At 50.2% G+C, this 13,019-nt stretch overlaps 1 protein-coding gene across 3 annotated transcripts in view; it reads right to left on the minus strand.

Annotated features, from left to right (window-relative positions):
• Positions 1-13,019, minus strand: part of OTOF (otoferlin) — a 92,047-nt gene that overhangs the window by 61,869 nt on the left and 17,159 nt on the right. For all 3 annotated transcript variants that reach the window (XM_032867005.1, XM_032867007.1, XM_032867006.1), the window contains exon 3: positions 2-90. In XM_032867005.1, coding sequence (XP_032722896.1) covers positions 2-90 — 89 coding nt within the window. The remainder of the gene's footprint in view (position 1; positions 91-13,019) is intronic.

The raw sequence follows: 13,019 nt of genomic DNA on the forward strand, positions 1-13,019 counted from the left end.
CTTGTTGCTGAAGACTTTGCTGTAGTTGAAGATTTGAATCTCAAGTATCTCATTGCTGTCGATGCTGCTGGCCACTGGCCACCGGAAGGTCTAGGGAGAGAGAGACAGCTGTGGCCTTAGAAGGAAACAACAGGGTATGAGGAATAGGAGGCGGATCCCTGTTAAGGTGGCCCTCCGAATCGACCCAGTGCTCCACAGGGATAAAGTCCACACCTAGACTCTCATCTAATTCCAACCACCTCCTGGTAACGTGGGTATTGTGACCCAGTCCTCTTTCAAAGATGGCGCTCAGAGAGGTCCAGTGACCTACTCAAGGTCATATGGTGAGTGCAAGGACCTAGGGCTAACCAGGACCTCTGAGTCTCAGCCCAGTTCCTGGGGTACACTCAGGAGTGGGTGGTGCAACCAGGATGTAGTGGGCTCCGGGATAACAGCAAGGATCGTGGGCACGGGCTTGCTTTTTGTTGTGTGCGGAGTGGAGCTGTAAGCTTCCGGCTTTCTCCTCCCAGAATCATTCTGGCCGGTTCAAGCTCTGCCTTAAGCGGGAGGTTCTGTCCCCCACCACCCCCCCATTCAGGTCAGATCACCCCCTCACACTGGCAATGTTAACTCTGGGGACAGACTTTAGTTGTTTATTGTTATTAGGGTCAGGCCCACAAGGGAGGGGCGGCCTGTTTCCAGCATGCTGTTTCTAATTTACCCTCACCACATCTATCTTGGCTTTTTTTTTTTTTTTAAGATTTTATTTATTTATTTGTCAGAGAGAGAGTGAGAGAGAGAGAGAGAAAACGAGCAGGGGAGGCAGCAGGCAGAGGGAGAAGCAGGCTCGCTGCTGAGCAAGGAGGCTGACGTGGCATTTGATCCTAGGACCCCGAGATCATGATCTGATCTTTTCTTCATTATTCAATCGATAATAATGATGAGCAGGAAGTTGAGTGGGATTTTTCCTGATGCCCTAGACATGGCAAGGAGGGCCCAAAATAGAGGATAGACATGCTAAGGACCCCATCCTCTAAAGAGAGCTGCCAACAGGCTGAACCAGGCTCCTGCCTCAGGACTTCCTCAAAGGCCTCTCACCCCCAACGACACCCCAGTGCTCCTTCTTCCTGGGGTGTAAAGACTGCGGAAGGGAAAGACACCAATAGTCATATCCTAGTCCCAGCTTTTTTGTGGCTCCTTCCTAGAAGAATTTCTCAGACAGGTCGAGGTACCTACAGGAAGGGGAGCCTAGCATGTAAGTTCCCAATGACATCTGCCAGGGCAGTAGACTTACTGGTCTGTCCCCCAAGCCCCTAGGGAGCCCTGCAGGCCACCTTGGGCAAGGCAGTGGTCATAAGGAGCCTGACATGCCACCGCTAGGTGCCTTAAGTATGTGACTTCTGCTCTGTGAGGCCAAGAGCGTGCTGCAAAGGGGAGCCAGGCTCAGCAAGTGGGCTGACCTTCCACCCCAGCCGGCCCTCCGGTGGAGGGGTCCTCAGCCTGGGTGAGGCTGTGCGGCTCTGTGCCCCGTGGTGGGAGCTGAGGTGGGGTGGAGTCAGGGAATCCGTACCGTGTGGGGAGCTGGGCTCAGGTTGCCCACAGGAGCCCCCACATGGTGCTCTCTGAGACAGCCTGCGTCTACAGGCCGGCCATGCTGACAGCCTCCAGAGCTGGCTGGAGCTCGTCCGAGAGGCTGTCACGCCACAAGGAGGGTCCATGTCCATGGCAGGGCCCCCAGAATCAGACCACGTCCCCCACCTTTGGCTGGAGCGGGCAGCTCCACTCCGCACACAACAAAAAGCAAGGGCCGGAGCCGGCATCCCTGTCCCACTCGGGGTCTGGAACCACAAGCCTGACAGAAGCGAGAAGACCAGGCCTGGGCTCTGAGAAGATGCTGGACTGGAATGACAAGCCTTCCTGGGCTGGACTGTGAATAACGGAAGACGACCAGAAAGATCTGTGCTCTGCTCACGACGCCGCTGAGAGGTGGTATGGACGGGGACTTTGACACAACAGCCGGAAGGCAGTGACTTCCAAACTTGTATCATTTTCGTTCCCCTCCCAATCCAGACTGCCCAACAGGCGAGAAATAAACAATCACGGTAGGCATCTTAATGATAATCTGAATAATAGCTCTAGTATTCAGTATTAAGATAGTAATTAGTATTAAGATAGTATTAAGTAGTATTAAGATAGTAATCTTAATTATAGCTGCCATTTGTAGAGAACTTTTCATCGTGCTGAAACGTTGAGGGGGCTGAGTGGTTTAGATGCACTAATTCATTTAGTCTTTCCTCCAACCCAACGGGCTGCTCCCATGTTCTCTGTTTCACACGCAGGCCTCACAGAAGGAACATAATTCAGAGAACCCTGTCATTGGTGACTGAGCAGGCCTTGGGGGGCATTGGAGAGCGGGTCCTGAGAGCCATTCTTAAGCTTCCATCTCCCAGACTGGGGGCCCAGGGTTTTGCAGGGGGCGCCGGGCCAGCTTGACAGGTCACCACACAGTGTGGGCAGGGCCTGGCTGGGGAAAATGGCCTCACGTTGCTCTCTAAATCCCAACCAGGATTCAGCTGGAGTGGGCAGGTGAGAGAGGACGAGGCATCGGAAGGAGGTGGGGGTGGAGGCCAGGGAGGGAGAAGGTTCTGAGTGGGGCCTGGGGAGGACTTTGGAGGCTATGGACACAGACGGGCCGGCTAAGCAGGCGGCCCAACCCGGGGCCCGCAGGCCCCGTAAAGCGGCTTTTGCTCCTGATGTCTGCACGCCTCCAGCCCAGCCAAATGTGTGGTTTTCTTAATGAAGTCGCTTGTAATTGAGCTGCAGGGAAATAAGCTAGCTCGTGAAGGCCCAGCTCAGCAGCCACAGGGCCAACTGGAGAGGCCTGCGGAGCCTCTGAGATTTCGGTTTCTGTGGGATGAAGGGGGTGGGTGTTTGCACCACCTGAGGGTGTGTGGGTGGGGTCTTGACTTTGGGAAGAGAGGAAGATTAGGAGAAAAGGGGGGTCGCTGTGGCCGTGGCGCCAAGACAGGAAGGGGCGCTGAGCCGAGACATGAATGAAGGGAACACAAAAGATCAGCGGAAGTCATTGTGAGGAAAAGGGACCCAGAGCAGGAAGCTGCTTGGGACTTCTGCTTGCTCACCGCCAGGCACTGACTTGCCTAGGGATTGGGGTGCAGTTTCTGGGCAGGGAGTGGTGACGGGATCCGGAGCTGGTCGCCATGGGCAGATGTGCCGAACAGAGCATAGGGGGCTTTGGGCTGGCTGCCCGCAGGGGAGCCATGGAAGGGCCTGGACTAGCAGCATGGCGGAGGGGCATTTCCAGAATGTACCATATTCAGTGTTTCCGGGAAGGAGCCCCAGGAGGAGGGGACAGGAGGAGCAGATGCTCCAGCAATGTGGGGGTCAGGGGCCAGTGACTGTGGAGGGCAGGGACTAAGGCCGCCCCCGGGGCTTTCACGTGGGAAGAGACTAGTCCTGAGGGAGTTCGCCAGATTTGCCTCTGACCCCCTCCGTGCTCGCTTCCTTCTCTGTCTCTCATGCCCACCCGGCCCTTCTCTGTTCTTCTCTTCTCCTGGCTGCCCTGCTTTCTGCTCTCACCGGCTCCATTCTGACCTTCTTCAGTTTCTTTCCAGGTCTCGGTCTCTGTCCTTCTCTCAGTGCTTCTCCATCCTACCTACACCCTTGAATCGCTTCCGGAAGCTTTCAACACTCCCTCGGCCCAGGCTACATTTCAGACTGATTTTACTGTGTCTTTGGGGGTCCCAGCATGGGATGGGAGAACTCCCAGGTATCCGTGTCCCCGCCACACCCCGCCCCTACCTGGCTGTGCCTGAGCCGTATTTCTAGCCCTGCCTCCTGCTCCTGGCAAATACCTCCTGAGCTCAGGAACAGCGGTGAGCAGGACAGCCCTGGCTCTGCCACGACTTAGCTTTGGGGATTGCAGGCCACTCCTGGCATGGGGCCTCAGCTCTGTCGTGGGTAAAATGAGGGTGACCAGACTTCCCTCACGGGACTATTGGAAGAACCCAGTGAGATCACACAGGTGGATTTTGTAAGGGACACAACACTGCAGAAATGAGAGGCATGACTTACTTTGTTTTATTTTGCTTTTCCTTGTGGGGACTTTCTACCAGAATGCCTGGGGCTGACCCTCACCTTTCCCTGACCCCCACCATCTCTCTCTCTCCCTCCATCACTCTCTAACCACTTCTTCTGCCTTGGTCTGTTTATGTCCTGTTTCTCTTTTACCAGAAAAATTGTTATTTCTCGTTGTCTTCTCACTTTTTGTCATTACTTCCTCCCCACCAGCTGTGTACTGACATGTATGGAGGGCAGTAGGACCACAGGGGGGTTGCGGGGGGCCTCGGGGCTCCTGGGCCTGTGCACATCCCCTCAGAACCCAGAGAGCACATCTGGGTAGAATTCAGTACGTCTCAGAGAGCTTTTTGTTAGTAACCTAGACTCACAGCAACACGGCCCAGACGGGCTTCTTCTGGACCTTGGGGGGGTAGAGGGTGTGAGAGGTGTGAGACACACAGCCGGTTGGTGGCAGACAGGATTGAAACTCAAGTCTCCTAATACTTAGCTCGGGGCTTGGCCTCCCACCCTGCACCCGCTCCTGAAGCCAGAGAGATTAGCTGAGGTTGACACTCAGAGGGGGCCTGTGGCTCGGACCATCCTTCTAGGTTGACAGCATCAAAAATATTTATTGAGCGCTGACCCTGCATTGGCACCACACTTTGCACATATTCTAGAACTCAGTGCCCACTTCGCAGATGAGGGAACTAAGGCTCAGAGCAGACTTGCCCAAAGCAATTCAGCTAACAAGTGGTAACGTAGCAGCTTCGTAGTTGAGATAAGAGCCTGGCCCTCTCGGAAGTCAACGACCGGGTACAGAGGTCGAAGCCACCGTGCTGGAGAGAGCTCGTGGAGAGAGCTCGTAGAGAGAGGGCCCAGAGAAGGCAAGGGCGCAGGGAGATGCAAGGTGCCCCAGACAACAGTCAGTGCCAACCGCACTCCCAGCTGGAGGCAGAGCCGCCCAGCTGAGCCCCGCCAACCGCAGGATCATGGGAAGCCCCACAAGGCAGAGAATACCGTGCTTTGTTCTGCACCACTAGATGACTGTGACTTTCCCCCCTGCTGTCTCTCTAAGAGTCAGCCTCAGGTCAGGGAGGCCTGACACCAGTGGCAGAGCTGGGCTCCATGACCCAGGCCTTGCCTCTCTGCACACCGATGCTGGGCTCCCTCTCCCTGGGTTGCTGCATGAGCTCCAGTGAGAGCTTGACCGTTGCTGTCAGAGCAGCCCAGAGGAAGAGCAGAGTGGACAGTCCCAGTTCTGTCTCATTCACCGAGGTCTCCCTCCACCCGGCATAGGGCCCGGCACACAGTAGGCACTCCACAAATGGGCCTTGGATGGCCGCCTGGGCTGCTGGTGGGTGAGCTCAGGTGGGCTAGTTCACCTCTCCACGCCTCAGGTTACTCTTCTGTAAAGGGAGGGTGGCAGTCACTGTACTGTTTCTTGGGCCGATTGTGGGGCTGGTGAAGTGCAGAACCTAGCACGGAACCCAGCCCAGGGTAAGAGGGCGACCAACATGGCGGCGACAGTAGTGACGCTCCATGTATGTTCATTCCAGGAGCCAGGGCAAGGACTGGCATTCTTGGGGATGGCACCCCAGGGACTGCTGGAGGCTTCAGGGAACAAGGGGCCTCTTTCCAGCCTGAAACAGCACCAGCATGATTCCCTTCCCATGACCACAACAGCTCAAAGTTGTGTCTTCAGTTTCTGAGGTTCCCTGCATGCTGGTGGGCCAGAGACTGGGCCAGGGGAATCCACACAGCATTTCAGATTCCACGCCATGTCAGCCTCCAGACACTCCGGGGGACTCTGATGATAGCTAAGCCGAGCACTGCCACTCACGATGTAACCAGCCAGCAAACCCCATTCAGAGCAAATGTTTTCTGAACATCTTCAGGGTTTACTGAACGCTTCCTCGTGCCAGGCTTTGTACATGGCACTGTGGCCAGTACAGAACGCAGGGGTGTTTCCTAGTTCTACGGGAGCTCCTGGATAGTTCTAGAGACACAATCCTGAAATTGCCGCCCGTAATAGGAACATTGAGAGAAGTAAGGTGGCAAGTGTTAGGGACAGGAGGAGGACAGGAGGACCTCTCTTCAGAGGAGGGGCCTCAGGATCCCTGGGAATGTGAAGCCATGACCTAGATCACCAGCTCACAACTTGGCCCTGACCTGGCAGGTGCTGGCCAGAGTGACAGAGTTGTGCATCTTATCAGCCCCAGAGATCTGGGACCCACGGAAAGGTTTCCCTGATGCAGGTTGGAGAATGACCTGGATTAACCTGAGCCTCATCACTGACTAGTTCTGGAACCATCCTATATCAGCAAGATGATGAACTTAAAGGAACAGTCCTCCAGATCTGGGGAGTGGGGGTGAATTGGAACGTGCTGCAAAACTTTAGAATTCAATGGAAAGAGAGTATCTTGGGAATTTAAAGACCCAAGACTCAAGTTGGGTTCATTCTTTTGTTCATTCTTTCCTTTGGCAATATTCCCTGTGCCCTGTGCTGGGTGCCAGGCCCCTGATGAACAAGACAGGTGCATTCCTGGCTCCATGGAGCTCATAGCTCATGACTTCCATGTACAAGTGCAGTGGGCAGGTGAGGCCAGCCCCTGGCCTCCCCACCCCCAGGCTGATGACTTCTCCCTCTTCTGAGTCCAGAAGACCCATGGTCCATCTTTGTCTGTACTGGGTCCATCTCCCCACTGGACTGGGCCCCTTGAGGGCAGGTTCATTTTGCAAGTGACCACAGGCTCTGGAATCAGGTAGAGTTGGGTACAAATCCTGATTATGGCTACTTATCACCTGGAATGATCCTAACCCAGGGAGTTAGAATGCTTGTGTGAAGCTCTCAGCCCATCCTGCTATATGCTAGGTCCCCGGGATAGAGTAGCTCTTCTTCTCATTCCTGCAAGTTGCTGCTGTGGCCTCCCCTGTGGCTTCCGGTCCACGTGGGCCTGGCTTAGAACCAAATCAAAATGCCTTCCGGTGGGCTCCTTGTGACACTCTCATTCCCCCAGGGCAGGGGTCTCTGCTAGCTGCTGGCTGGGCATAAAGTCTGTCCCCACCCCCTCCCCTGCCCTCCAGAGCTGTAGGTAAATGGAGGGTCTCAGGTTCCAGCCTCAGGGAAAGGAGACACCCCATCCAGGTTCTGTTTCCACCCATTGTTGTCCGAAGCATTGTCTTTCTTCCAAGGCCTCCGCCTCCCCACTCAGGTTCCCGCAACAGCCCCTCTCACCCTTGTCTGGGCAGAGAAGGGAGAGACATTTGCTATCTTGTCTTTTATTTCATTTTTCAGCCATGCATCTGTCCCACAAGGCGGGCAGAACAGGGAGTATCTCCCCATTTTACAAAAGGGAAACCTGAGGCCCAGAGAGGTTGAGCGGCCTGCCCAAGGTCACAGAGCTTGTTCATACCTCAGTGAGGACCATAGACCCATTCTCATGACTCCTAGGCCCATGTGCTTTGTACCTCCCTGAGCGGGTTCCCAAAAGCTCTGGGCACAGTAACATGAGAAAACAGACTTTCTGAAAAGCCAAGAGATTTTCAGAAGTTTAGCAAGGGGCCGATGAGATTCTTTTTGCAAGCTTGTTCTAGAACCACAGATGGACTGTTTCTTCCAGGGACCAGCAAGGAAGTTTAGGACTTGTCCACCCCAGTCTGGGGAGACAGATGTAAGCATGCTGGCAGTTTCAGGCTCTCTTTGGGGGCTGAGCTGACACAGGGCCCTGGGCCCTCCTTGACAAGGGTTGGAGGGCTGCTTCCCCTGCTTGGCAGGAGTGCCCTGCTGGCCAGTGGTAGCCAGACTTCTGGCCACTTCTCAGAGGGAGGAGTGGTGGCAGGGGTCATGGGAAGACCCCCAAACAAGGCCTTGCAAGGGTGTTGGGGGGTCAGGCCCAGGAGCAGCTTCCAGCTGCTGCATCCAGAGTGGATTTCGAATCTAAGTGAAGTGTGGACTTAGAGCCCTGGCTTTGCTACTTCCAGCCCCTGGGAAGAGACACCCTCTCTGAGCCTGAGCCTCACCATTGGCTGGTTGCTGTGGAGACTGCACAGAAGCAGTGCTGCTTCCAGAAGCTGCCGCCATGATTGTCAGATGGGGTTTCCCCAGGGAGGTGATGGACAAGTCCCTGCAGTGTTGGGGGAGGAGGGTGCCGAGCTTTGCCAGTCACTCAGCATCCTGGGCCCCCATTCCATGAACTGCCAGTGGGTTCCCCACAGTGATGACCAGAAACTTCCCAGTCAGCTCCTGGGTGGGCGGGACTTTCCCCATTGAGGACCCCTTCTCCCCATCTTGGGGCTATTCTCTGACTCTGGCTATGTGCTTTTGCCTATTACTCCCTGGCTTGGGCCTCTCCCCAATCTCTCCCTATGGATCCAGAAGCTCCCCCATGCCCGAGTTCCTGCATGGAACTTCAAGCACCATTGAGCCCATCTTCCCCTCTAGGGTAGCCTAGCCTGGCACACGGGAGGTGCTCAGAATGTGGCCCCGTGCTTTGCTTGGGGCTGGTAGGGACTGAGTATCCACTTGCCCCATGTTGGGCAGCACTGGGGAGAGGAAGGACACGGTGATTAACTTTGAATGTCATGTATACCTGTGGCTCAGGTGTCCCAGGGTGCAGTTCATGGAAAGGGGTGGCAGCGCCCTTTCAAGGGGCATCAGGTTGCTCACCAGCTGAGGCCTGGACAGACAAGTCCCTGGGGAGACTTGACGGGAAACAGGGAATCAGATGCTCTGCCTGGAAGATTGGGGGCAGAGACCCAGGGAGGCAGGACTGTGAGGGATTGAGTCAGGCTGCCTGTGTCTCCATTCAACCAACCCCTCCTCTCAGGGCCCTGACTGATGAAACGGGGAAAGGAAGGAAGCCTAGGTTGCATAATGGGGCAAGTCCGAGGCCAAGATGCTGGCATAGTAAGTAGCCATGGTCCACTGTCACCATCACCTCTCATTTTGTTCATCATTTGACAAAGAGACCTCATACCTATCATCAGTCCCATTTGACAGATGAGTCACAGAGGCTTAGAAACAAACTGAAAGTCACACAGCCAGGAGGGGAGACATCTAGAACAGAACTGTTCTTGGGGAGGGCACAGCCTGCTGGCTGTGATGGTCGACGGTTACTCTTGAGCACAGGAGAGAAAGTCAAAGCCTTGCTTCTCTGTGCTTGCAGCTCTGGGCCTACAGACATAGCCACACTGTGTGGGATGGGCCCAATGTGAGGAGGAGGCAGAGGTTCTGGGTGGCCCCTAAGCCTGGTGGCTGCTCAGCTAAGTACCAGGTTCAGAGGAGACGGTCTGCCCTGAGGCCCTTCCCAGACCAGCTGAGCCAAAGAGAAGAAGCAAAGCCCAAGAAAGAAGGGGTAAGCTATTCTGGGGGTCACAGCAGAGCTCCTGTTTCATGCCAGGATGGTAACTTAGGACCACTGGTTCTCACCCCAAAGTCAACTGCGGAGAAACTCTAGAAGCAAGAGGGAAATATGGATTCTAGGAAGTAAAAACCAAATAGACAAACAACTTTGAGAAATGAGAGACCAAAGCCTCTTTGAGCTGATCTTTGTCGGGGGAGGATGGAGGCTGCCCAGGGGAGGCCGGGGAGTGGGCTTGGCAGTGGGACAACGGGTGGGAGGAAATCTTCATGAGTTCTGCTTTTACTGACCCCTGGCCTTGCCTTGGGTTGATCCTTGCCTTCTCCTTTACTGATAAAATGGTGGCAAGAGCCCTACTGGGATGAGTATTGAAAAAAATAGGTGTTCATGGACTTCTTAGTGCAACCTCAAAACTAGTTAGTTAAAAATCTAGCCTGCTTTCTGTCCACCGTGTTTCTCCTGAAAGGCTTAGAGATGAGACCTTGCCTGTTTCTATGGTAACTGTGCCCCCCTCGGTGCTCACACCTGCCCTTCAACCCTTAGGGCCTGACCCAGCTCACCTCTGATGCTTCCCCAGTACCTGTCAGCAGACAGCATAGCTGATACCAGGGGCACTTGCACTGGCCAAAGGAAACACACACTTGGAGAGACATTTCTTATAAAGGCAAGACAAGACGCTGAACAGTATACACCAATGGGGGCAGAATTATTAGACCAAATGGATCATAAAGGCATTTATTAGCGATATAAAACAAGAACAAGGAATGTTAAGAAAAAAAGAATAAGTTAGTAAATTGGAAGATCGTTTTGAAGAACTCCTTCAGGAAACAGCAGGAAAGGACGGATAGACAAAAAAATTTAAAAAACAAAGAAATAACAGCTAGAGGTAGAAGTAGCAGCATCTGATAACATGGGGTGCAGAGACAAGAACAATATGAAAACTGAATGGAAGGAATATTTGAAAATAATAATAGAGAGAATTTTCTATAATAAATGAAAGATGAAAAGCCTTGGATTTGAAAAGCACTCACAAAATAGAGCAAAACAGGAGAGATAAGACATCCCACAGTTAGACACATTATCATAAAATTTGAGAATATCAAAGATAAAGGAATTATACTTTTCTTTCCCAGGGAGGAAGAAATGATCCCAGGTACAAGAACCGGACGGCCATCAGACTTCTCAACAGCAACAAGCACTGATATTTTGAAGTAAAGGGAAGAACTTTGAGCCTCAAATTTTATATCTAGTGAAAGTCTCATTCAAATTTGAAGAAATAAGAAACTGTTCTCAGATTTATAAGGCTTTAGAAGGTTGGCTACACATAGACCCAAACTGAAACTACTTTTAGAGAAAATACTCAAATAAGAAGAAAAAAAAAGCCAAGAGATGCTTCAAGAGATAGGAGAAGTAAAGGTGATCAGATATCCTGGTGAAGACCACTGTTGTCCTCAAAAAGAAAAAGAAGGCTAGGACAAATAAAAGAAAAGGAGAACACACATTCATAAGAACCTAGAATGAAAATTGTATAACCTAGACAGTGTGGGCTGAGGTAGGGAAATCAAAGAGGACTAGGAGAGTATTACAATACTTGTCATGATAGGGGGACTATAATTACTGGTTTGTTTTCCAGCTATCAACAGGGATCCCTAAATGTGACCAAAGAAGGGTGACTACCTTGAAAACACAAATAGAATGTATAACTTTTCACCTAACAAAAGAAAACCTGATCTATCTCATGGAAAGCTGGAAAGGAGAAAAGAAAACAAACAAACAAAAAGGGCAGTAAGTGGAAAATATAAAATAAGGTGGTGATAGAAATAAAAATCAAAATACCAATTATAATAGGTGTAAATGGATAAAATAATCAAAGCACAGAGACTCTCAGGCTGGGAGAGAAAATTTAATCTAAGAATATATGCCCTAGGGATGCTTAGGGGGGGGGGCGGCTCAGTGGGTTATGCGTCTGTCTTTGGCACACATCATGATCCCAGGGTCCTGGGATCAAGTCCCGCATTGGGCTCCTTGCTCAAAGGAGGGCCTGCTTCTCCCTCTACCTGTCTCTCCCCCTGCTTGTGCTCTCTCTCTCTGACAAATAAATAAATAAAATCTTTTTTAAAAAATGCACACCTTAAAAAGACACACTTGAATTTAAGAGCACAGAAATACTGAAAATGGAAGCAAGAACAAAGATATACCAAGAAAATAAAAGAATGGAAAGAGATACACTAGGCAAACGAACCAAAATTAGCTGACATTGTAATCTTAACATCCAGCAAAATAGAAACTAGTGCAAAAAACATCATAAAAGACAAAGAGGGATATTAAGTACCAGGAAAAGGAAAAATAGACAAGAAGATACAGCCATCATGAAGCTATAGAACTTACTAAAAATACAGTTTCCAAACACATCAAGCAACAGCTGACAGCCACAGGGAGAAACACGCGAATCAACATTTGTAGAAGTAGATTTTATTGCCATCATTTTTGAAACTGATAGATCAAGCAGAGAGAAATAAGCAGAAAAAGTGAAGAACTGAATAGCATAACTAAGAAGCTGGGAGTTACATTGTACTCCATAGAGAACCCTCCACTGAGCACATTCCTTGGGTAGAGGGGGCATTTATGACCATGAATGGAGGCCATAATCAAGGTCTCCATGAATTCTGAAGGACTGGTATCATACAGATTGGGCACTTTGATCATGATGCAAGAAAACCAGAAATGAAAAAAAGAATAAGGCTCTAACATGTCATACACATTTGGAAACTTAATAACATTCTTATATAACTTGGTTTTAAAAGAAAATCATAAAGGAATATAAAAAACGTTGAAAGGAATATAAAAAATCATAAAGGAATAAACCATAAAGGAATATAAAAAAGGAATATAAAAAACGATAATGAAAATACATATAAATTTTTATAGGATGCAGCTAATACACAGCAAAATTTATATCTTTAAATACATTTATCAAGAAATAAGGAGTTAAAAATAACAGGCTTAGCCTTCAATTCTGGGGGTTAGGAAAAGAGCTACAGAGCAAAATAAAATAAACAGGGAGAAGGGAAATAATTAAGAAAAAGGCAGAAATCAATGAAATGGTGAACAACAGAAGAGATGAATGAAGCCAAAAGCTGGTTCTTTACAGAGATTAATAAGATAAACAGATCTTTAGCAAGACTAAGAAAAACAGAGCAAAGCTAAAAATAAATGCAGTATGGAATAAAATGGAGGAAATAATTACAGGCACACACACACAAAACCATTTTAAAAACAATTTTAAAACTTTACAATCAAATAGATGCTAATAAATTTGAAAACCTAGATGAAATATAAAAATATAAAAATCCAAAACTGGTGCAAGAAGACACAGAGAAATTGAAAAGGGGATTGAAGAGGCCCCTCCCCCAAACCATCCAGACTTCGATGCCTCTACACGTGGTTCTTACAAAAGGTGAAGGAAGAGGAAGTCTCTATTTTATGCATGTTGTTCCAGAAAATTTTATGCATTATCAAATGATGAAAATTTTCCAAATGTAGCTTCAAAAATGCTTCATAGAAATATTTGGCAGTTGAATATAATAGGGTATTAAAGTATCT

This window comes from Lontra canadensis, unplaced genomic scaffold, assembly GCF_010015895.1.
Source record: "Lontra canadensis isolate GAN:19392208 unplaced genomic scaffold, GSC_riverotter_1.0 scaffold32, whole genome shotgun sequence".
Classification (NCBI taxonomy): domain Eukaryota; kingdom Metazoa; phylum Chordata; class Mammalia; order Carnivora; family Mustelidae; genus Lontra; species Lontra canadensis.